The 26,099-nt window shown below is 40.4% G+C and overlaps 1 protein-coding gene across 1 annotated transcript; it reads left to right on the plus strand.

Annotated features, from left to right (window-relative positions):
• The first annotated feature begins 182 nt into the window (after positions 1-182).
• On the plus strand, positions 183-25,728 carry rab3gap1 (RAB3 GTPase activating protein catalytic subunit 1). Its single transcript, XM_022765997.1, has 24 exons — positions 183-205; positions 349-404; positions 1,526-1,604; positions 1,700-1,832; positions 1,997-2,075; positions 2,429-2,548; positions 3,850-4,015; positions 5,141-5,240; positions 6,665-6,746; positions 7,113-7,181; positions 7,654-7,727; positions 8,176-8,268; positions 8,493-8,665; positions 9,347-9,454; positions 9,774-9,946; positions 10,121-10,175; positions 11,541-11,885; positions 12,997-13,134; positions 13,373-13,600; positions 13,813-13,909; positions 14,721-14,824; positions 16,644-16,756; positions 16,912-17,014; positions 23,920-25,728. Exons 1-24 carry the CDS (start codon positions 188-190, stop codon positions 24,151-24,153), a joined length of 2,940 nt encoding a protein of 979 aa, XP_022621718.1. The 5' UTR covers positions 183-187; the 3' UTR covers positions 24,154-25,728.
• Positions 25,729-26,099: the final 371 nt, after the last annotated feature.

A 26,099-nucleotide genomic window follows, 5' to 3' on the forward strand; every position in this document is an offset into this window, starting at 1 on the left:
CCAACTATTCCAGACGTAGCTGTGAGGCAAACTGTATTAATGTTTATAGTTTATTGGTAGAGTAACGGTTGGTTTTGAACAGTAGGCGGCAGCGGTAAGCCGTGTAGCGTCTAGAATACCGGAAACAGGAAGAAAGAGAGAACAGGCTGTATGACGTGGAAGGAGAAGAAGAAAAACAACAACAACAATGGCTGCCGACAGTGATGTGAGTTTCTCTGATGGATGTATTAAGGTGTTTCTTTAGCCTAATAGTTCAGTACAGGAGGGCCGCGTATTTGTCAAAGCTTAAATCTCATTAGAGCAGAACTGAATGTATGTATGACTTGAACCTGTTTGCGTCTCTTGCAGCCCGAGTCAGAGGTGTTTGAGATCACCGACTTCACCACCGCGTCAGAGTGGGAACGGTAGGCGAGCTCATAACCCCTCGTCAGGCTTCACTTCATTACACACTGATTATAATTATTATTAAGAGTAATTATTACTGCAGAGTCCTGCTGCCATCATGACACACACACACACACACACACACACACACACACACACACACACACACACACACACACACAAAGTGAAGTTATTATTTATCATTTTAAAAAAATATGTCATGTTATTTTGACATTCTCGTTACAACTAACGAACCACATTCTCCTTTATCAGTGGAGTTTCTAAAATACTTAAAAAAAACTATTATAAAAAATAAAAAAGATAAACTTATTACAATATCAATATTAAAACTCTTTAGAACAATATAATTGTCGTTTTAACGTGTTGGTTGATACACTGTTACAAGAAACTTCTTTATGTTGTGAAAATGATCCAGTCAGTATCTAATCAGATCATTTAATTAAAAGCAGGACAATGTAAAATATTCCATTGGAAATTAAAGTTCCTCATTCACCAGCCTGCTTAAAACAACATTAAGTATTATCAATAGCATGTACTTAAAGTATTACATGTAGAAATACTGGTTGTGCAGTACATATCACATGATTGAATTGTTAATGCTAATAGCAATGGATTCTTGATGTTAATAGCATTTAGCTGTTGTTGCAGTTTTAGGTGTAGTTATGTAGTTTATTCCAGTGGCTCTATCCTGAGGTCTTGCCCCCAAAATGAAGATAAGTCTTGATGGATTGTGAGAAAATGAGTGGGTGTAAGAAATTTGTATTAATCTTTTTGCCCACATGAGTGCTTGTACTTCTTATTGTGTACCACCGGCTGGTGAAACTGGTGGGCATTGGCTTTAAGTACCAAGAGACCAAAACCCATAGGTATCAGTTTACAGTAGTATAAAAGATGAATGTTATATGAAAGTGAATGTAGAAAATCTTCAAATGTGAAAAGCTGGAACCAGAAAATGTTTAGTATGTTTGCTTGATAAATTACTTAAATGGTTAATTATTATTGTCATTTAAATTTCTGGTTAATTTTTATGACAATCAGTTAATGGGCTAATTTTGTGAAGAGCACTGCGTATGTCCAACCAATCCCTGCTGCTGACAGCATTTTATCTAACATTTCATAGGTTTGTGTCCAGAGTGGAGGAAGTGCTAAATGACTGGAAACTGATCGGGAACTCTGCAGGAAAGTTGTCTGTAGAGAAGGTATTCTGCTCTTATTCTTAGCTTTAAATATTCAGCTGAATGACTCCAGTAAACAGTGTTCTCCAACTGCACTTTGTTATGTTATTTGAACACAGGGTGAATACACCAGTGGCACGTGGGGGGAGAAGTCTCAGGATATAAATTTTGCTGACTTTAAGTTCTTCATAACTCACTACTTCCTGAAACAAGAATCTGAGAAGGATGATGGGAAGGACAAGCATGAGGAAGGTATGTGGGTTACCTGATGTAGTTTTATGTTTTAGCATGTTAACTTAATTTCTGAATGTAGTATAAACTTAATGTTAACAGGTGAAAGAACACCCACAGAGCTGAATTCATCCCTCCAACAGTTAGTGTTTGATACACGTTTTGTTTCCTTCTCCTCTGTCCAGATGCCTTCCCCCTGGCGATGCAGGACCTTCTTTGTATGAACAATGATTTCCCTCCTCGAGCCCACTGCCTGGTCAGATGGTGAGTTCTGTCAGTGGTTACATTTTCATGCAAAGAGAGACCAGGTTGACATTTAACATAGTCACCTGGCTGCTGTAAAGTCATTCACAAGAAGCTCAGATTACTCAGATTTTACTCCAACCTCATTTTACACTGGTGTCCAACTGAATGAACTAAGTACATTAAAACTGCAACTGACTATCTTCATAGTGATTAGTTGATTAAATATATCATTAAATACTATGTTATGCTAATGTCAGCATCACATTGTTTGCTAAATACTGTTTGCCAAACTAGACCAGGGGCAGACAGAAAGCAAAGCAGAGAAAAATATGATGCTGATGCTGTATGTGCTGCTGTAACTGTATCTACAGGTATGGTATGCGAGAGTTTGTGGTCATCTCCCCTGGAGCCAACTGTGAGGCCATCATCAGTGAGTCCAAATGCAATCTGCTCCTCAGCTCCATCTCCATTTCTCTGGCCAACAGCGGCTGGTGAGTCACCTTCATCATTTAAGGCAGTGGGTGGCTTTGCTATTTTGACGCATGTATCTGAACCAGCACAAAATGCAAAAGGGCTGGGTGAGGGTGTGATGATGATGAATAAATTTGCCAGGGGGCATGCAACAGTTGTATTATTGTCTGGATGGTGTGGTGTCCAAAGCACCACAAATCTGACGCCAGGGGCAGACGGTGTGGGTTTTACTTTAGCTATCCAGGATTCTATGATTATATCAATATTATTTCAATCTTAATTCTACTTTATCCCAAGTTGTAACTCTTGTCACAGGGATTTAATGATGTGTGTACCAATTGTATTTCTGTGTCTTAAACCATGTTTCTGTGAGGAGATAATGCTGCACAGTCTGGTTTGAGAGTCTGACTGTCTCATATTTAAGGATTAGAGATGTTTATTTATGATTTACTGTTGTGTATTTGAGCACAAATATCTGTCACAAATATATAACCCTAACCCTATCATTATATGTTTAAATGTCAACTACAACCAAGTTAGCACTGGGTTGTGCCTCCTAGCACCTACGTTGGTTTGTTTACAGGGTGTGGATCACTGTCTGTTTGTGTTCATGCTTAAGAAGTATTAGCAAACAAGAAAAAAGAGTTTTTGCTGGTAAGTTTCTGCATTGCAAGAATAAAATGACGACACGATGCAGTTTTCACAGACTACCATTCAACAATCAAGACTCAAATTGTGGCTAAACACCATATCAAAGCAAGAACTTAGAGATGTCGCATTCTATTTTATGGATATTTATTTCCCGTGGCTCATTTTTTATCTCAGGTTTGGCTTTTTCTCTCAGCTACAATCATAACGTTAGATCATAGCACTGTAGGTCCAGGAAAGTGTATAACCAGGTGATTGTGTTTATTGCTGATGGGTCATCCCCTTTTCATACCATAGAATACTGGTCATAAGTTTTAGAATACCTTCACCTCCCAGCTGTTATGTAAAATTACAAAATGGAATGCCTCAGTGTTTCTGAAATTAAAGCAAAGAACAAATATACAAGTGGACATTTTAAAAAATGGGAATTGAATCTAAATTTTTGAGTCATTCATCAGCTGAACTCACTTGCGATGTTCTTTCTACAATGGAAATGAAACATGGTCATGAGGTTCCCACAAATGTGTTGCACTTGCAGGTTGCTTTGCTTTCACCCTCTGTCCAGTTCCATGGGGTTTAAGGTCAGCTGGAGAGGAACAGTGTCCGAGAGACGGGGACAACACGCTGAAGCTTTTATATTAATGCTTTTTCCTCTTTGTGTGCCTGCATTCAGCCAGGTGCCCATGTTTGTTCAGACCCAGCAGAAGTGGAGACGGATGTACGCTGGAGAGTGCCAGGGACCGGGTGTGCGCACTGACTTTGAGATGGTGCACCTCCGCAAGGTGCCAAGTCAGTACAACCACCTGTCAGGCCTGCTGGACATCTTCAAGGCAAAGATAGTAAGTGCTATGGAGCGAGACACATTAGAAGAATATATTTCATTTGTCTCAGACAGTAATGGGCACAATTTAATATCTTGATACAATCCAGAATATTGCGATATATGATATTAATCATATAAAACTTTGAACAGCAGTCCAAAGGTTTATTTGTCATATTCAAAGGCACACTGTACAGTACGCAAAAATATCGCAGGAAATATCGCAATATTCAATATTATCGAATATTGGCCAAGGTCTAGACAATTTCAATTAACTTTTTTTGTATAGAGCCAAATCATAACATACATTATCTCAAGGCACTTTACAGGGTAAGGAAGTAACTATGTTCACAACAATTTACCACATTTTAAGATTCATTGCAAACTAAGATAATCCATTAGACGACATACAGACAGTTTTCCTTTTAGCTTATTCATAACAGTTGGCTGTTAGTGTAACCAGCAGGCTGTGGTTGTGTAAAACATGGTGGGAGACTGCGGACAAACAGTTGAAAATGCTGCTTTTCTACATGTTTGTTGAACGGGTAAAATTTTTATTGCACTTACAGAAACAAAGTACAGTAATACATGTCATCAACACGAGTAATGTTCAAGTTATCTTTACCTCACCAGGTTCTTTGTCCACCGCAGCCTCTCTGCTCTGCTGTTTAGTAGAACATCAATATGAGGCAGCCAATGTTGATATTGTGGCAGGACGCCACAAATAAGTCAGTACATGGGAAACGCTGCTCTGAAAATATTGATGTCATCGATTATATAGACTAATCGCGGCAGCCCTAGAACAATATTGTAGCTAATGCCTCATTAGGGCTTAGTAACTTCCAGGTTAATTCGATCCATGTGGGCAATAAGTGCAAGGTAGAAGGTCCTTTGCACACAGTCTGTGGATGTCTTCAAGGTATTTATAGTTTATTATAGATGTGTTTCTAGAAGAGAAAACAGAAGGAGTTGTGATGAGTTTAGTTTAGTTCCTGGAACAGTTTAGTCAAAAACTTCTTAAAGGTAAATGGAGTGATGTATCATCTTCAACAAAACCATCCTTTGATGATCACAAATAGCACAGACAGTGTAATACATAGAGAATGTAAACCTGTGTTCTCTTGCCTGTCTGATTTCTCCTCAGGGTTGTACTCTGTCCCCTCTGCCGCCGATCAACATCGCGATCCGTTTCACCTACATCCTCCAGGACTGGCAGCAGTATTCATGGCCACAGCAGCCTCCAGGTATACACACACACACAGCGCAGAGGATGATGTGGTTCATATTAACAAATAATGTCATTGATTATTGATCTCATTGATACTGTTGGTTGCACAACAAGGCTGTCATGGCATCAAATACAAGTACAATAACACAATATTGAGGCTGAAAATATAATAGTTACAGTAATATTGTGAAATCATCATGATATTGAAATGATCATCATTAAAACATGTATTAACTCCTTAATATTTCTTCACAATGTAGAATATTCAGATATTGGTTTCCACATACAGATGTTGCTGTGCAGAAGGAACTTTGGAGAGTGTATACCTACCTGTCACAGCCTTTTTATTAAAGAAGGGTGTATTTTAATCAGATTTTTTGGCCTTTTTTGGCCGACTGACTGAGGAGATGTAGTACAGGTTTGTTCAACAGCCACAAAGCTGCTACTTCTGAAGAAGTCGTTGCATGTGTGTCCAAAAATGACTCCCGTGTTCGCGCTCCGTTTGACTCTATAGGGAGCAGTATGTTGACATTTCAGATCCTTATGAGCAGGACTGTGCTGGTATATTGGTTTCATATACCATGGTTAAAAGTGGAAGTCTTGCACACTGTATCTGCTATAATATAATAATAATATAATAATTCTGCTATATTTATTTTTTGTTTCAGTCTACATGACTTCATCAGGTACATGATCAAACGTCACAACAGCTCTTTAAACTGTAAAGTAGATGCTGCATAATTTGTCCAATCAGAGGACCACAAAAATTAGGAAAAAAAATCTATAAAACATCTAACTGCAACATTACAACAACATTACAACAACCTCAGACTGTCCAAAAACCAGTTTTAAAAACACGAGCCAAGGAGGACAAATGACAATATATAATAATAAATAACCATCCAATAACCATCCATGCTATGAAAAATAGAGCATTAAAGTTAGATGTGGGCATATTAATCAGGGGTTAAAGTTCCTGTCATCTGGATGCCAGCAAGGACATGTACTGTATACAATCAGTGTATATGGGTGGTGGTACCGGACTTAGGAATCATGCTACCAGGTGATTCAGGTTAGCTATGGATGGGCTTTCACTGAAGGAAACCTCCCATGTATCGGAGAATGTTAAAACTGTCAAAAACAAATGGATGATTATGGTATGATTATCCTACCATATACTGTATGTATCATTGAATCCAATAGAATACCTTTGGAGTATTTTAGAGCAGAAGGTAAAACAACAAAACCCCAAGCAAAGAGCAGCTGCAAAGAATCATGTGTGAAGAAGCAGAACATCTCTCCCCAGATCTGGTATCATCCACACCCAGGATCTGAATCTGTCACGCAAATACTCAGCAGGTTTACTGTGCACTTCAACTGTTTTTTCTCTTGTTATATGTCTTTTTTTTAATGTTCATTTATTTATTTGCTTTTGGGCAGACTTTGACACACTCCTTGGAGGTGAGGTGGGAGGGGTGGAGTTTGGGAAGCTTCCTTTTGGAGCCTGCGAGGAGCCAATCAGGTAAATTTGTTAACATTGTTAATAACTTGCAGCACATGACAAACAAAACTGAAATAACCGTGATTTCACTTTGAACACATCTCAGTTCTCCACAGTGTGAACAGCAGATGTCAGAACGTTATCACATATAAGAATAAACATTTGATGTGTGATGTCCTCCTGGTGACAGTGACATCATAGCTGGGTTTAGGCCTGTGGGAGGGGCTATCGCTTTGTTTCTTATTGCTTCTGTTTCCCTTTTACATAAAAATAATACAAACATATCACCAAAAAAAAACATACAAATACACAAGGAATCATTTAATCTCTGTGCAAAAGAAAATGATTTATTAATAATTGATTATGTATTTTGTGTTTCTGTTGTAGTGAACTACACCTGGCGACTACGTGGCCTCACCTGACAGAGGGCATCGTCGTGGATAATGACGTCTACAGGTAAGAGGGTCCTGGATTCCTCTTCTTTATGAAGTGACATGGTTGAATTTCTCTGTCTACATTTGAAAGGACACATGGGTTGTTGAGCTGCACTGTGGATTTCTGAATGAGAAATCCACGGTAGAGAAACTGCAGTGCTGCATGCTACATCTACATGCAGATGTCACCATCAGTCAATGTAGGAGATAAATGTTGTGGTTTTCTTCATCACTACTGCAGACACAGGCTGCTTGTCCTTGGCTTGTAATATACTGTTACCAGCACCAAGTTCAACCAAGAGTCCGCTTCATCCTTATTTTGTTTCTACAATAAAATAATTTAAAAAAAAACAATAAACAAAACAATGAAAATCACGTCTACATGATTTTAGCTGAAAAAAAGAATCACCTTTGTTAGGCGGTTTATTAATATCAACAGTAATGTGACGTCATTTAATCAAATCTGCTGTGTTTGTGTTTGTGTGACCCGGCAGTGACCTGGACCCCCTCCAAGCTCCTCACTGGTCGGTTCGAGTCAGGACAGCTGAAAACCCTCAGTGTTTACTGGGTAAGATAAATCCCTCAGTTTCCAGGAGGCATTTCCAAACACAATTTCTGCACCTATGGATAAAAAGGCAATGACACAATATTGTTTCACCTGTTTCCAACACCTCTTATCTTGTTTCAAGGTTCTTAAAGCAAATGTTACGTTGTGACATCTCCCTGTAATTTCTCAAACAAACAAATTTTGTCTTGTCTGTGCACTTATGCGATGATACTCTTGACTATTTTCTATTGTGTGTTGTAGTTGTTTTTATGTGTAAGGTGTGTTTGAGTGCCCTTAAAGGCACCTATAAATGAAAGACATCATTATTATTATTATTATTATTATTATTATTACCTGTGGTAGCAATACCTTTAGCAGGACAAAATATTAACTCAAGTCGTTTTCTTTTACTTGTAATCGGTGTGAAAGATCTCAGAAGGATTTGACCCGTTCTTCTCTTCCCATGCAGGTGACTTGCTGACAGAGTTCTTTAAACTCTGCTGTAGGAAGGAGTCCAATGAGGAGATTCTGGGAAGAAGACTGGCTGAAGACGAGGGCAAAGGTCAGAGTGCCAGCTGTACTGTTTTACTCTGGAGTGGATGGGGTAGTTTCTCACTGTGTTCTAAAACATGGAGACTACTACCTCCTTTACTGGTGTTTATGAAACTTTAGCATATAGCCTCCTATTACTCATCTCCACAGAGATACGATATACAAATACATAGTTTACACTGTATCAAATATTAGATGATAACTGCTTATTGTGTTTGTTTTGTTTTCCCACAGAAAATAGTGACATCAGCTCTGCTTTATCGAAGCTGACAGAACCAGCAGCACCTGTACCGATCTCCAAACTGTCTGTCAGCAACATGATGCACAGCGCCAGGAAGCACATCCGACGCCACAGACGCATTGACGAGTCACCGCTCAACACGGATATACTCAATTCTGTCCTTCTGGTAAGGCTCTGTCCTGCTGACTGTTTAGTTTTCACAGAAAACAAACGTGACAACGGAAAATGCACCAACCAACCAGCTGCGCCAACCTCCGTCCGGTGTCAGATTCCCCCACTGTGACAGCAGCATGCCCTACCTGTATGCCATACCCAACCCACCCTGTCTCCCTGACTGAATCAGACCCCACCCCCCTAGCCAGGAACCAATTGTTCCCCCTGTAATAGAATCAAGCCCTGTAACCAAACCAGATCCCACTCTGTGAACGAATCAGACCCCAGCCTCGATACAAACCCAGAGCTTTGGTCGACACTGATCACCCCCCAACCTGTTCTTCACATGACCTCCATCTGGCTCTGGTTTCAGGACTCCAAAGAGTTGGAGCAACCGCTTTATTTTTGTCTGCCAGAGCAGCCCCAACCCCCCCCCCCCCATTAATAATATATATATATTCATATATAACCATGTGTTTTTGTTATGTGTTGCATGTATCTGTATATTTTTCCCCTAAGACATGAACATGTGCAGGTTTTGAACAATGAAGATATCCCCCTTAATGCTAAGTGTCTGGGTTCAGCCGATATTCAATATGAATGATGGATACTGATGGATTGGTTTTTATATATGTGTGTAGTTGAATTTCACTTAAATAATTTAGTGTTAACTTGTTTTTTATTCTTGTCTCAGTATCTCTTCCCGGATGCTGCTGTGGAGAAGTCATCAGACAGCAGCAAGAATAAAACGACACAGTCAAACTCCTCTGGGAAAGCAGAGCAGGATAAAAACTCTGACTACGTATGTTTGACCTTCTACCTCTTACACACTGTGACAGGTTGCCTGGGACGCCTACCAGGTGACATTTAAGGTTTCAGTTGAGTCAAGTTTTTGTAGAGTCCAGGATGCGAAAACAGACACGCTGTTGGAAATAGCTGTAGCTCGATCTTCAGCACAAATTCCCCACTTACATGTTCAGTCAACATCGTGACCATTCTATACAGTACACACTGTTTCAGTTGTAATTCTGCATTTCCTCTCCTGAATTTAACTTCTCCATACACTGACATACTGTCCATTTTTATTCATCCTTCTCCACTCCATCCATCCGTGTGTCCAGAACCTTTTCCTCCAGCTGAAGTCAGCGCCCAGCGACAGTCTGACCTACCGACTGGCACTGTGTGTGTGTCTGGTCAACTACAATCATGGAGGGCTGCGGGCTGTTGCCCACCTCTGGCAGGAGTTTGTCCTAGAGTTACGCTACAGATGGGAAAACAACTACCTAATCCATGGGTGGGTACAACACACACTCTGGAGGCACAGCAGCATACATTTGGTTTAACATGTTGAGATCTGAGAGAACAAAGTCACAGCTGCCCTTTACCTCGTCTCCTGTAGTTCATGTAGTTACTCATTCATGTTCACTCACATCCATCTTATCTTTACCTTGTGCTTCCTCATGTGCAGACTGGCTGGTGGACCTCCTGATCTTCGCTGTTGTCTTCTGCATCAGAAGCTGCAGGTAGACGTTTATGTAAAATACACACAATGTGTTTGAGCCATGAAGATAAATCAATGATTTAAAAATTCACAAGACCAGAAAACCAGTGGCTGTTCTTGAGACGTTAACCAGGCAGACACCAGGTCTCACCAAGAGCTAGATCTCAAACTACTCCCAGAGTCTACATGATATGCAGTTATTTAAAAAAAACTAAAAAACAATGAGAGTTACATTGTGTGTTTCCTCATTACCATTGGCTGTTTAATTATTTATTTATGTATTAATTAATGTAATTTGTTGAAAAAAAAAAAAAAAGGTTTCGTTTAGTTTGTTATATCTGGGTGCCTTAGGCGTGGGTCGATATTCTATGATATGGATAATTTCCCGCCATATGTGATATTTTTCATAATATTTCAACTTTTGTTTCTTTATTTTTGCAGTTTTTCACAGTCTGGCCTGCTGTCAAGTCTGACCCTCATTTCACTATCCCTTTGTTTACTGTACATAATTATGTATTATTAAAAAAATCACCTAATTAGAGTATTTAAACACAGCATTTTTGCTTCAAGTGCAATAAGTTGTCTGTGATATAAATCATACATTTATATAAATATAAATGATCTCACTGCACAAACTTGAACCTGTGTGGAACAGCTGATACAAAAGCACAGGAGGTCAGTTAATCATTGGATCCAATTCTGTTGAGGAAGATTTGAATAATTAACTGTGTGCAACAAAAAAAACAGCGACTGGAGATATTACAGCCACAGCCCTACAGCTGGTGGCTGCAGGTAAAAGATCCTCAGATCTTAACACAAACAGATGTGATTGACAGTATTAACATGTCTTCAGGTCTGAGTGTGCACCTCAGACAACAGACCATTAAAACTACTTGCAAAGATCTGGGCAGACAGAAATACAAGTAAACACAACCTGGTGACAACACTGAGGCTGTGTTTGCCTTCACAGTTTCTATGTGTTATTATATTGTTTAGTCTCTCTCTCTTTCTGTCTCCCTCTCTAAATATTCTGTCTGTCTGTATATTTCTAATAGAACACAGCATCAATATATCTCCTCATAATTAAGATCACTGCAATAAGCTTCTCATCTAAGCATCATCTCCTATTCTGACAGAAAAATATATGTGTTGTAAAGTTATAAAGTTGTTGCAAAACTGACAAAATACTGAGTAAAGGCCTGTTTTACATTGCAGGAGGTTCTTCTCATGTCAGATCAGTCTGTGAAAATGATCACAGTGATAATCAGACCAGCTGTTTTCAACTTGCATCCAGGCCACTCGACTGATTGATCATTAAACCTTTCAACTCATCACTGTTGTTCATCAGTGGCTCCATTCCCTCTTGTCCCGCTGTGTTCCTGCACAGATGCTGAACTGCTGCATCGAGAGGAAGAGGGCCAGAGATGAAGCTCGCAAGGCGCAAGATGGAAGCAAAGAGAGAGAGCGCAAGGTTTCGGGCGGAGGCTCCCAGAACAGCTCTCCCGCACCGGAGGGAGGTGCGAGGGAGGTGTCTCAGGGGAAATCCTGGGACTCGTGGAGCGACAGCGAGGACGAGTTCTTTGAGTGCCTGAGTGACCAGGGGGAGGCAGACGCTCCACACGCTGAGGGAGAGAAGGAGGGCAGTAAGAGTAAAGCAGAGGGCAGACTGCACCCGTACAACAGCATGACTCTGCTCAACTCCACTGAGCCTCTCTACGTCCCTGTCACACAGGTGAGGAGCTCTGTCTCTGTCTCACACATCTATCAAGTCTTTTAGTTTAAATACATACTGTATGGATGGATGTATGTATGTTATTTACAAAAATGGGTGTAATATGTTCAGTAGCACCAATTAGTACAGTATATACTGTATATTAGTATTATCTTCTTATCATTTATTCCAATAATAACATTTACTGAGAGAAGAATTACGCTTATATAGAACTGTTATTAAAGGTCCCATATAGTGTAACAGTAGATGTCTATGTGTTGTTTGATTATAAAGCAGGTTCTATATTAATACTGTGAAAGTATCAAAGCCTCAGTCCAAGAAAATATGAGACCTTGGAATGGTTCAGGTTATGAGAAGGAGATGGTGATAAAAGAAGGAAGAGGACCCGTTTGTTATAGGACTTATATTTGTTTAATGGTTCACTTTGACTGGAGGGAAATTAACATGAGTTATTTTAATATCTAAATGTTTGAAGAGACTTACACTCATTTTTGACTGCATTATTTGGCAGTTGGAAATATTTAGTTTAAGGCCATGAACAGATGTGTAATTAGAATAAATACACTCCTGATACATTTGAGTTTCTTTTTCTTTGTCTTTTTATTTCCCTGCTTCTGAATTAATGAATGTTGAAAGCTCAACATTTTAGCTACAAGTTTAAAAAAATGTGAAGAATGGATTGTTTTTCAAAAATCTTTGTTTATACTGTGTAAAATATCAGAGATACTCCAATGGCCAGTTTGTCAGAGCTGCTGTTACCTGTGTATATGCTTGTGATGCTCTTAAAGTATAGGTTAACTTACATAGGGTATGTAAGTAAATACTTACACATCCTTACACTGAAAGAGTTTTTGGCAAGTGTATTTTTCGCATACAGTCCACAGAAAGATCCTTTCTTCAAAGTTTTCTGTTTCCCTTCACTATGAGTGAGTGTCATTGATTTCTATACTATAATCAAAGTTAGTTGAATCAGAAATGAATACTGCAGCCGCTCTTCTAGTTTAAAATGCTGTGTGACTGAACTACAGATTCACAAAGACTCCTAGTGAAATCTAACATGACAACTGTGAATGGAATCACACTGATGCTGCTGTGTGTGTTTGATTTTCAGGAACCTGCTCCCATGACTGAGGATCTGTTAGAGGAGCAGTCAGAGGTTCTGGCCAAACTGGGCACATCAGCTGAAGGAACCCACCTCCGCGCCCGGATGCAGAGCGCCTGTCTGCTCTCTGACATGGAGTCCTTTAAGGTTAGACACACAGACGAAGAAGAAGGAATGTCAGAATTATGAGATTATGACTTTTTTTCTTTCTTTTAAATGTAAACCTCTTCCATAACAGAATGATGACAGCTGCTGCTAGATATTTATCACTTTGTTCATTACATGACTCTTGATTAAGTTGTTTTTGAACTGAGGGGGATCGACATGGATGTATTTCAGATTAGTTAAATATGAACATAGACTGAAATAAACTGTCTCTCCACAGGCGGCCAACCCCGGCTGTGTTCTGGAAGACTTTGTGCGCTGGTATTCACCGAGGGATTACGTAGAGGAGGAGGTGGTCGATGAGAAGGGCAACACGGTGGTGAAAGGCGAGCTCAGTGCCAGGATGAAGATCCCGGGCAACATGTGGGTGGAGGCTTGGGAGACAGCCAGAGTTACACCTGCACGCCGTCAGAGAAGACTTTTTGACGACACTAAGGAGGCAGAGAAGGTAAGAAAGTTCTGTAGAGCTGGATAATTGAGAAGTCAGAAGACAATGAAAGCTTTTCCCTGGGTGGATAAATCCGGTAAATGAACCTAAATAAGAAAAGAGTGGCTTTTTTCAAGTATCTATCAGTGCAGACATAACATGTGGGAGAGCAGCAGGAAGTAAACAGAAGGCAGATGAATGAAATTAAACCTCGGTTTTCACCGTCTCTTTAGGTTCTGCACTATTTAGCAGTGCAGAAACCTGCAGACCTGACCCGCCATCTCCTGCCATGCATTCTCCACGCTGCTATTCTGAAACTAAAGGAGGAAGGTGAGTCACTGTTGCCATATTAAACATTAAAGGTCCCATATTTTCCTTCTCCTTCTCCTGTGTTTTATTTGAAGTGTTGATCCATAAGAGGATATATTTGTGGTTTTAAGAACCAAAAACCTTCCCTCTGGAACTCTAGTAACAACAAGTCAGTGAGCCAATCAGAAGCGAGGAGGCTCTGAGCCTCTCTTCTGATCAGCTGACTGTTTTCTGAGTGATCTAATAAAAATGTAGCAGATTTCAGGTAAACACTCAGAGAAACCAAATCCTGCAAGTTTGGATGTTGGTTCCAGATGGATGGGGCTTGGGGAATGGCTTAGAGCCGTGACTGCTTTGTTGTGACATCACAAAGTTCCAGAAGTTCTGACGGCTGGTTTTAAGGCTCAGCTTCTGAATACAGGCTGTGTGCATTTCTCTGTGGACTGAGGCTTTGATAATCTCACAGTATTAATATAGAACCTAGACCTGCTTTATAATCAACCAACACATGGATGTCTATCTTTAGACTATATGGACCTTTAAAACATGTGGGCTGTAAGTATTAGCAAACCACCACAATATTTTCAAGACTGACATATAATAATGAATAAGAAAAAAATGTCTGCAGATAAATTACTTTAACTATGGAAGGAATAATGTATGTGAGAATTCTATAGTAATTAGCATCTTTTACTCTGTATAGTGTATGTAATATAGTATATTCAGTTGAAAAAACAAACACCTTCTATAATATACATTCTAACTCATTCTGTATAATATAAGTTGTTTACCATTTTACCATTACTCCTCTCTCCTGTTTCCTCTCTAACAGAGTTGGTAGAAGACATTCCATCCGTCAAAAAAACCATTCAGCAGGCTACATCTCAAGCCAGCAAGCTGCTGCACCCCCATAACCATGACTACAAGAAGTTAGAGGTCAGTGACTGGCCAGGCTGCATATGAGCTCCACAAACTGCTCCTGCTTATAGGATGAGACATCTGTGTTCAGTCATTCAGTTGTGTTCTTAGTGTCAGAACAAATGCTCTGGTCCCTAAAGCAGAGAGCACTGGAAACAAAAGAAGCACTTGTGACGATGGCTCCACGTTTACTGTAGTTACAGGTCATTACGTTTCTGCAGTGGAGACAAAGCTTTAAAGGAAAGCAGATGTGCATCATGAGATCAAACCTGTAGAGTAATAAACATATAAAGTCATACAGTGATAACAACACTATTGAATCAGTCATCATCATGGAGCAAGAAGATTCCCAGGAGAGGCTGGAGGAAATGTAATGTGTGTGGAAGTGATTTAAATAGAAAACCAAAAAACATCTGCAGGTGTGAAGGTGACAGGAGCAGAACATAACAATCCCCAAAAAGCCAGAGATGTGAGGTGATCAGTGGATACAGAACTCATGGTGACAGTGGACGTCAATTATGAATCTTTTCTTAGTACACCTCTGCGCCGCTGACAGTCAGGGCTGGAGACATTATGTTTTTCGGGTTGTTCGTTCGTCTCTCAGTATCTCAGTAACACCTTGAGGGAACTTCTAAAAATTTGGCCCAAAAAAAAACACAAACATTCACTTGGACTCAAGGATGAACTGGTTAGATTGTGGTGGTCAAAGGTCAAAGTCGCTGTGACCTCATAAAACATGTTTTCAGCCATACTCAAGAATTCATACACTAGTTATGACACAATTCAACTCAAATGTCTACAAGTTCTAATGTTCTGCAAAAAGGAGAGACTGTGACCATATTTCCTGACACTTTGCTGGTTGGTGGAGAAAACAACCGCGAGGCGGTGATTCTGTTTTCTCTAAAATTTCTCTAAAGTTTTTTCCCCGTTACATTTTGATTCCCTAAAATTGTGGATATAATAAGTGGCTTAGGCTTCAACCGTTCGGAGTCATTGTTTACTTTAAAATTCAACATGCTAAGTAAGTAAAACTTTATTTATAGAGCACCTTTGGAAACCTTGGTTACAAGGTGCTGTACAGTGAAAACATTTAAGAAATACATAAAACATGAGATAAAATAAAAACAATCAAAGCTACACAGGGCAATCACACATTACATAAAGCGCATCTGAAACAGGTGTGTTTTGAGCAGCTTCTTAAAACTGTCAGCTGAGTCAGCTCCTTTGGTTTTTAGCCCTGATCTCGGGACAGCAAGGAGGCGCTGGTCAGTGGACACAGTAACTCTGATATGTAAGCTGAGGCCAGCCCGTGTAATGCTTTATAAGAGATTAAAAAGAATTTTAAAATCAATTTGCCGCACTATGGGTAACCAGTGTAGATATGCCAACACTGGTGTGATGTCTGACCTACGCTGTGTATTAGTTAGAAGTCTGGCAGCCGCATTTTGAACCAACTGGAGCCGAGACACAGATGAACGGTGAATTGCAGTGGTCGTGACGGGAGGAAACAAAAACATGGATGATTTTTTTTCTAGATCTTGAAATGATAGTAAAGATTTGAGTTTAGCAATGTTTCTCAACTGGAGGAAACAGGATTGGACCAGTTTATTTGTGTGGGATTCAAAATTCATCTATTGGTCAAAGAAAACACCTAGGTTTTTTGTGGTTCGTTCGACATTTACTGCTAGGACCGATGCACAGTACAGAGTGAACAGAAAATGCAGTGATCCTGACAGGTAGGGATTCTTGTGACTTGGTGGAGTCAAAGCAAAGTTCATATGAAGTTCCACCAGCTCTGCTCTGACAGTTCGTGTGTGTGACCTGTCTCTGTCTGCAGGATTTCATTAACCAGCTGATGGCCATGGAAACGGTCATCACCCGAGCTCGATCGCTCAAAGCCAAGTTTGCTGTCAGTGAGGGCGAGAAGGGAGAGGACACAGAGCTAGAGAAGTAAGTTACTGAACTAATCACATGCTCAGTACGTGCACGTCAGTTGACCTGTCAGCTTGGAGTGACGATGACACCTGAAAGCTGGACGACTCTGACTCTTAATGACTGCTCTTGTGCCGACTGGAGTGTCTGATATCTGATGTGGGGTTTCTCAGGTTCGTGAGCTCCCTGTTGGAGGAACCGGAGGTCGTAGTGATCGGAGGTGGTCAGGGTCCAGCAGGCAGCATCATCCACAGGCTGTTTGTCAACTCTCAGAGGGTAAGAAGCCTCAGTCTCTCTCCTGCTCCCTGTCATAGTCTACAGTTAGTGTAGTGTATGTCATTTACACTGTGTTCTTCAAATAGGCAGCTTTCACTTTGGACACTAGTGGTACAGGTACAGGTTTTTTCAGCTGCTCATTATCTTTGCTTCATGTATCTGTCAGTGTTTTGGTGACATCATCCCCCTGACCCCTTTACGTGTTTCAGCTTATTCTGTATTTTCACTCCACTGTAAACTAAATCACTTTGGAAAAACCGTGTGTCACATGTCAGAGGAACGTGTGAGGTGACCGATTCTGACTTTATAACGACCAATTTATGTGCGGGAAATGGTTTACGCATCATTTATTCAGCTGGCCCCTGGTGTCTTGCAGCCAAATTAAAGAACAAAATAATTTCCCATTTATATGAGTTTGACGTATCTTTAGTGATACACTGAATCAGGATCGATTCTGATGCTGGACTCATCCCTGTCAATGTGACTATAAAACCTTTTAAAACAACTTAATTAACATTTGAACCCGCCTGCACTATGTTTTCATATTAAACATGTAGTATAATGCTGCATCTTACACACACACACACACACACACACACACACACACACACACACACGCAGCACTGATGGTATAAACCCTCTGTAGGCAGGAGAACGTGGAAGCGTCTCTTCCTCTCTACATTTTCACACTCAGCGGCACATCCTGTTCATTTATGTGTGAGAAATCATTTGTGTAATGTCAGTGCTGGGAATTAGACTGTAACAATGTAGAAGTCTCTGTCGCACTGTAATTTGAAGTAAAGAAGTTCAATACGAGAAGCTAATTTTGATTTCATCAGTAGTTTGTTCCACGACTCTCAGACGTCCACAAAGAGATGAGAATGTTTCATTTATTCACAATATCACAACACATATTCTCGCAAAGTCAGTAACAAGACAATATCTTTAAATGACAAAAACACACACACGCACACATACACACTTCCTCCTACATATACTACATGCATATACCTCCTATTACTGATAACAGGTTAGGACTCCTCCAGCTAAGTATCAGCAGAGACAGGAATCATTTCCTGTGTCAGGAAAGTCGATAAACACTCATGAGACCAGAGTTGCGTCAGGAATGATGAGTGATCTCCTCCTCTGAGACGCTTGGTAAAGACACTATCAGGACTCCCAGAGTGTAGCAGGTCAGTCTCTCCTGTAGATACAGGCCTTCATGTCTGTGGTGGAGGGAACACTGACACAGTCACTGCTCTATTGTTGCTGCTTGTTGCCAACTGAGTTTATTGTAAATGCCTCTAAACTTTACTCACGCTAAACATGACAAAACCTAATGTTTATCAAACTGTGTGAGTGCAAGTTAAAGCTAAATGTATGAACACATACAGTAGTAGTAACGATAAGTTCTAGACCCTGCAAACAGAATGCACCGTGCATTACTTTACAGACGTCCTCAGTAAACTTCGTATCTTCAGCAGCTGCTGGTGTTTGTCAGACGCTCTCTTTACCACGTTTTTGCTTTTCCCTTGTGATTCTGTAAAATCCTGCATCTGCAGCTTTGGTTGAGCCACTTTATTTATTAGCTTACTATTCAAAAACGAAATGAATCAGGACCTCATGTTCTTCCTCAACGGTTTCCAAGGAAAAGAATAAACTTTAATTCTCAGAATCTGCACGGTATCACAGTTCAACATGTTGAGTTTAGAGCAATATTCTAAGAACAATTACTCGATAAAAACCTGTATATTTGTACTGTACGAGTATTCCATTTCATTACAGCAAGTAGAGAACACTGTTGTTTGGTTTCCATATTGTAAGTATTTGCTTTGGGAACATAGTTGTCTATTTATTTTGATAAAGTTCAGCTTATGGATTTGATATCATTCAGGTTCTTGGTTTAATATTTTAGCAAAAAATTATGTTGGAGGCAAAAACCTCTTTTTATTTTCATGAAGGTAGTAAACAGAGGAAACGAGTCTTCTGTCAGCGCAGGTGTGATCTTGTCGTACAGCTGACAGCTTGTTGAGCTCTGTAGCCTTACAGGACATGTGTATGTGGGTGCTTCAGGCAGTTCTTCAGACCATCCTGAGACACAAGTTTGTGCTTTTTGTTTTTTTGTTGTGCATTTCCTCCGTTCGACCTTGTGTTTTTTTTTTCTGTTGTTTCTCCTCCTGCTGCTTGCGTCAAGCTGGCTGACTTCACCAGTGACGAGGTAAACACGAGCAATGAGACTTCCCCTCCCAACTCCCAGCATCCCCCTGTCCTTCAACTGCTCCTCAGTGACATGCCAACACACACACACACACACACACACACACACACACACACACACACACACACACACACAAATACACAAATAAGCAGATAGTGTGTGTGCACTACATGGAAACAAATCCATGTATGTGTATTTCAGCTGTAGTGTGTGTTAGGTGTTTATTTAATCAGACAGTTCAACATATCTTTAACCTTCAGTGATCATTACTTTAATAGTAACAATGGAGCAAACACCACTTTCATCAACTTCATTGATGAGCAGGCAGCTGTTTTCAGCGAGACAGCTGTTTAAATAGCTAGTGAGTGAATGAAACAGCTGTACACTAAATCCCACCATACGCAAAAGTCTGAAAAAGAACCTGTGATATCTGAATTAGTGGTTCTTAAACTTTTTCACATCAGTGACCCTAAACATTCTGTTATTGTGTTACCTATGGATGGAATTATAGTGAAAATAAATTATTCGCCTTTTTACTGGGGACCAACAGGAACTGCCTCAAGGACCCCTGGGGGTCCCTGAACCCCACTTTGAGAACCACTGATTTAAAGAACCAGCTATTTTTCTCTGGAGTTGGTGGAGACCAAACCAGAGCAGAGTGGGCACAAACACAACTCCTATTGAACGCTGATGTTGCTCTGTGGCTGCTGCATGTGTAAATACATGTGAACACAGTTACTATGGCAACTTAATGTTGTGCTGACAGTTTACTAAAGTAATGCAGCTTTAGTGAGACACTATACCGTACTGTTAGACCGTACTTTAATATTTAATATTTAAACATACTGTATATACGATGTGTATATATACATATATATGTATAAACAGTATATATTACACACACACACGCACACACACACACAGTCACACTCTCCTCCAAAGCGATGGATCCTAACACTGTGTCTGTGTTATTTCCTGACAGCAGGGCATTTTTGGTGACATGGAGGTTTGCACAGTAACAATAATCATACATGTGGTAACATTAGTCGTGTTGCTCTGTTGTGCACATAGAGAACACTGGTGTTTGTCCCCTCCACAGTAAATAGATATATTCAACCATGAAGCACACACACCACTGTATTAGTGTTGTATGTTCAGCTTCCCCTTTTTCCCTCCTCCACTCTGAGTATTTGACCTGCTCACTGACTGGTGACCTTGCTGTAATGCGTTTTTTTCTTTGTGTGTGTTTGTGTGTGTTTGTGTGTGTAAACATCACATCCAGGTTGCAGAAAATCTACAGTTTATTACAGTGTTTTTTTATTTTCACATCTCTGACCTCGGCCTCGATGATCAGCTGATGGACAGAGCTGTGACAGTAAAACTCAAGTTGTAATAAACCAGTTTCCTTAGAGCACATGCTACTGAAATGAGTCTGTAACTGGGTTAAAGCTCGGGTGGGCAGAAACCTCCCAAAAAACTCCCCAAAAAAACAGTATCTGCACAAGCTTCAAACACAGCCGTGAGCCTTTAGCTACAGTTAGCAGAAGGCTAAACTGAAGTCCATCTGAAGGGACGTTCACAAGTATCTGCATTTGTAAAACAGCCAATAGGAAAGCTCTCTCTCTCTTTCTAAAAAGACCTGTGATTGGCCACAGTCTCCTGTCACAGGTTAGATTTTCTAAAGCCTAAAAACAGTCAAGAGGAGGTGCAGCCATCTGGTTTCCTCTCAGACCAGTTGAATTATGGGATTCTTCCTGCCTGCCTCAGCTTTAATGTCGGATGTGAACGGTTGATCCAGGTTTCTGACCACTGTCTGTGAAGTCTCATCTTTGTCTGATATCATGTACAGAGACGAAGCAGCAGCTTGATGAGCAACATGAGCTGCATGTTTATGTGAAAGGATGATGGTAGCAGTCTTCACAGGTCCTCGACCAAATGAGCAAATGGAAAAACTACATGAATCTGACATGAAAAATGACTGTAGAACAAAAGAAGACCAACACATGTGACCCAACGGCTGCCAGACCTGATCTGGATAGACCTCATGATGATTGGGTCTGGCTGTGTCCCTCAGTCCGTAGACGTGCAGGTCAGGGTTGAGTGGTAACTTCCCTTTAGGTGTGAATGTCTGTCTCTATGCGTCTGACGGGACCAGGCAAATTAACACAGACACCGGGCCTGACTAGACTGATTCAGGTTTTGATCTAGACCTGAAAACCAGTAACCATGGAGACCCATGAAGATCCCTAGATGACAGCAGTAACATGGAAGACACTGGTCTTACTGGTGAAGACGGTTAAACGTTTCACAGATGACAGATGAGGACGACGCTCAGCAGACGGTGATCAGAAACAGAAGAATCCTGTTAACACGAAGCAGTTGCCTGTGAATGTTGAATTTCAAATTCGATGAGAAACAGGATGTGACGTCGCAGTGAGTCGAGCGTGCATGAACACAGCGGATTTTCTGCTCCCTGGAAGGATCAGTTTAGATGTAAATCCTCTAGCTTGGTGGTTTAGTGTCATGCAGCAGCAGTGGTGCACCAGTTACACTGATACAGAGTTTTGTTTGATGGGTAAACGTCTAGTGAAACCTTATTATCTTCACAGAGCAAAAGAAGCCAAAGCTCACAAGTGGTAAATATGTAAAACCAAGAACTTCTCCTTTTTAAAACATTCCATATATACAGTCTTTACTTTGGTAGTCCCTCATAGAACATGTATAAACTTAAAATAAATGATCAGATAATATCTCTTCTATCTATATCTTTAACATGATGCAGGGTTTACAACAATCATCTTGATCATCTGTCGAGTCACCGTAGCGAACAAAAAGTAATAAATGGTCCCGAAGACTTTTGAAATGCAGGAAACAAAGATCTACTGATGTGGAAACGGTTCTCTAAAAGCAAAGACGGATCCTGTTTCTTTAGCTCTTCTCAGAGGACTTATATTTCTGAATTCCAGAGAGATGAGGCAGGAGTGGAAGTTCAGAATACTGTGTGTGTGTGCGTGTGCGTGTGCGTGTGCATGCGTGCGTGTGTGTGTTTCTAGGTCTAACAGTAACATTGCCACTGTGAGTCTGAACCTGTAAGTGACTCAGACATGAGACCTTCATGTTGACTGACTGATATTAAGATATTAAAGTGCGGCTTTATGTTTTTGAGTGTTGATGACTGTTTTCTGGGAGTTTGATGAGTCACCTGATCTTGTCTCACTGTCTCTGCTTAAGTTATTTAAAAACAATATCATACTTCATCTGATGTCTTCACATGACGTCATGTGATCTGTGTATGATAAATACTGATCTTGGGTTCTCTCTATATCTGCTCTTCCCCATTACAGATAACAGATTGTTTGATAGAGGAATGTATTGGTTCAGTAAATTAGGTTCTTTAGGATTCTTCCTTACATCACACAACATGCACTTTATTTTGAACAATCAGATTATTAGAGTTAAATGTAACTATCAGTTCTGTTCCTCTCACTGTGGAGCTTTGTCTGCTGTAAAAATATGTTGGGCTTTAGCTGCCCTTTGCACCAGTATCATATCTGGTTATTTCAGTCTCTTTCACATAGTAAATGCAGGTAAATGTTAGCTGACTCAGTTCACCATAAAAAGCCACACTTCATTTCTTCCTCAATACTGTAAAAATGTTCAGGTGGAGGCGGTGGAATGTTTTAGGAGAACATTCATCTTCATGTTATCTCATTCCATGATTCCCTCTAAGTTTTCGTAATGATCAGTGTTTGCTTGTTTCTCTCTGTTCACCTGAGTGGGTGACAGGAGAACAGAACTCGTATATTAATCTTCCACTTGAATATTAATAGTCATCTCCAGAGATGTGTGAGAGAGTCGCGGGTCAGTCAGAGGCCGGGGTTCTGTTTGTAACGTGACCGCGCTGCTACTGTAAAAGCTTCAGGTGCTAAAGTAAATAACAGCGGGGGGTGAGGGGAACCAGGTAACCATGACAACATCTTCTTTTGATCGCAGTGGTTTTTGATATAGATGAATTAGTGAACAGACTCTGTTTGTGTTCCGTCTGTGTTCACAGTGATGATTAAAGTTGAATCGTCTGCTGCTGACAGACCTTGCTGCATTTATTTTATTCAAACATGCAGAATGATGATGTCATAAGTGGAGCAGGTTTTTTTTTTTTTTTTATTCTTCTTGCTCATTACACGTTTTTCACATGTAGGACTAAAAATGAAAGATGTATCATGTTTTAGTCGTTTTCCATTTAAAGGAAAAATAAATCCTCGTTTCACAGTTTTAGAACCGGGAAATGAGTTTACAGTTTAGCACAGTGACCTTTGACCTTTAACCACCAAAATCTAATCAGTTCATCCTTGAGTCCAAGTGAATGGATGGACGGACAACCTGAACACATAGCGCCACCACCAAAGAGCACCAAATGTGTATTAATGCGCTGCAGAAAATAGTCCAAGTCTTATTGGCCTCAGGGCTGAGAGCCACAGACCAGTGAGGGGAGTCAGAAAGAACTTATTGTTGACTTTGGTCTTTTCATCAATATAATGAATTAGAAACATAAAGATCAAAATCAAACTTCCCCTTTGAATTTCTTCTTTATTACTCATGCGTTTTGGTTTTAACTGGTGCATCAGGCTGCGGTTTCTCCAGCATCTTCTCTGTCTGCTCAGTAACTCCGCTCTCCCTCCACCCTCAGGCCGCCCTCCTGTCTCCGCTGGATGAAGACGTGGGTCCTGACAGGAAGCCGAGCGGAGGGAGCAACAAAGTGCCTGACTTCCCGTCTCCGGCGGGCCGGGAGATCCTGCTGCGAACGTGCGTCCCTCGGCCCGCGCCGTACTCCAAAGCTCTGCCTCAGCGGCTCTTCTGCGTGCTGATGAGGGAGGAGTTCAGGCTGGCGGGGGCCTTCTCCTCAGACACCTCCTTCTTCTGAGGTTCAAGACCTTCACACAGAGATTCATGTGACAACGTGCGCGGAGTGTAATTTACACTGTGGAACTAGAAGCAGAGAATCAGTGAAGGAGGTGATTCACTTCATTAACAAAATGCTTGTTTTTATTCAGGTTTGACAAATATCTCTACTCAACACATTAATGAGAATTACTATCTGAAGAAATAGGAAGAGGTCCCTTTATTTCATGTTTGTGCTCCTACACAGCTGGAAACATCAGGAGGGTTTAAGTGTTGCATGTGTAGATAAGTGAGCAGCTGAAAACCGAGTGTTCAGGTCAGGAGGTTGAACATCCACTCTCCACCATGCTGGATGTTTTTCAGTCAGATCGCACAGCTAGTGTCATTCATCTGCATTTATATTAAAGTTCTCCACAGTATTAAATCAGCATAAAAATGTAATCATTTATACGCCGCAGTTCTGACCATTTTATTCTCATTCAGTTATCCAACAACAGAAACGAATGAAATAAAATGACTGGTGACTAAATCACATATAGTTCTGGCCTTAGAATTCACTGCTGAGCTATAAAATATAAATAATTATAAAATACCTCCTGTGTCATAACGTCAGCCACACGATTCTCTTCTTCTGGTTTCCTTGATGTAAGTTAATCTGCTTCTTACTTTCAACACACCAAGTGACGACAACACGAAACACTTGTGTCCCTGTGTTCAGGTGCATGAGGGTTTACTGATCCCTAGGCCTGGGCTGATGTTCCATAATATCGGATATTGTTGTATTTGTCGCCATATGCAATAGTTTGTTTTTTTTTTCTGCAGTTTTGCTCAGTCTGCTCTGTTGCCACGACGACACTCATTTCACTGCTTTAGCGTGTGACAAGAAAAACTTTGGGCTGCTGTTTAGTGGCATCATTACTTATACCTGAAACATAGAATACAACCACACAATCATATGATTATACAAATACTCCCCTTATATTGTATATCGCAATATTCGGGTTGCACAGTATGGAGATATTGCACTTTGGATATGGCCCAAGCCTAGTGATCCCACTTGTTGATTATAATGTGCTAATGGCATGTTGCCACTAGCTTACAGGCCTGAGCAGTTGCTGGTTCCTGAAGCACGAGAGCATTTTGCACATGAAGGCTTGTTGATTAGTGCAATCACACGACATTGTGTTTACCCTGCTTCATATTTACTGATCGCAGCAGAAGCCAGTGCAGTCGCTCGTAGGCCTAAATTCCAATGTAAAAGTGTTGTCATGTAAACCAATGATAAATGGTTTGTGTTAGACTGATGTAACAAGTGATGGGAGACATCTGTTTATTTAGGAGATATGTGCAAAGTACATGTTTAATGTTTAATGTTGGTCCAAATGTCTGCTAATCTACAATAAACGCTGTTCTCCTGTCTTCATTTGTTTGTCTCGCGCACGCAATGAGGACGCACATGCACATTTGTAAAATTAAAAAAAAATCTCAATAAAATGTCTCAAAACAAACAAACTAGAATAACCACCTTGTGGTTGCTTGGCTCCACCATCACAATCTCCCCTTCCTGAGTTACAGCAGTGGATAATGGACAGAAGTGTTTTTGCAGAAAATTATGATGTCACAGTGAGGTCGACCTTTGACCTTTTGGATATAAAATGTCATCACTTAATTTTATCCATATTTGACTTAAATTGTGTCATAATTAGTGAATGAATTTGTGAGTTATGAGCAAAAATGTGTCTTGTGATGTCACAGTGATGTTGATCTTTGACCTCTGAAATCTAATCACTTCATCCTTGAGTCCAAATGAATGTTTGTGCCTAATTTGAAGAAGTTGCGTTCACAAGAATGAGACTGATGGAGGAACAACCTGAAAACATAATGCCTCCAGCTCTGACTGTTGCTGGGGCGGAGACAATAAAAACATGTAAATCTGACATAAGTAAAAGTGTGTAAATAAGTCTCATT

This window comes from Seriola dumerili, unplaced genomic scaffold, assembly GCF_002260705.1.
Source record: "Seriola dumerili isolate Sdu_G_001 unplaced genomic scaffold, Sdu_1.0 BDQW01000807.1, whole genome shotgun sequence".
Lineage (NCBI taxonomy): Eukaryota > Metazoa > Chordata > Actinopteri > Carangiformes > Carangidae > Seriola > Seriola dumerili.

Bases quoted from the DNA above. Each gene is read 5' to 3' on its own strand.
- rab3gap1 (XM_022765997.1), top strand. The intron at 1,833-1,996 runs GTATGTGGGTTA...TCCTCTGTCCAG, and splicing joins GAAGGACAAGCATGAGGAAG to ATGCCTTCCCCCTGGCGATG. The intron at 14,825-16,643 runs GTCAGTGACTGG...CTCTGTCTGCAG, and splicing joins ATGACTACAAGAAGTTAGAG to GATTTCATTAACCAGCTGAT.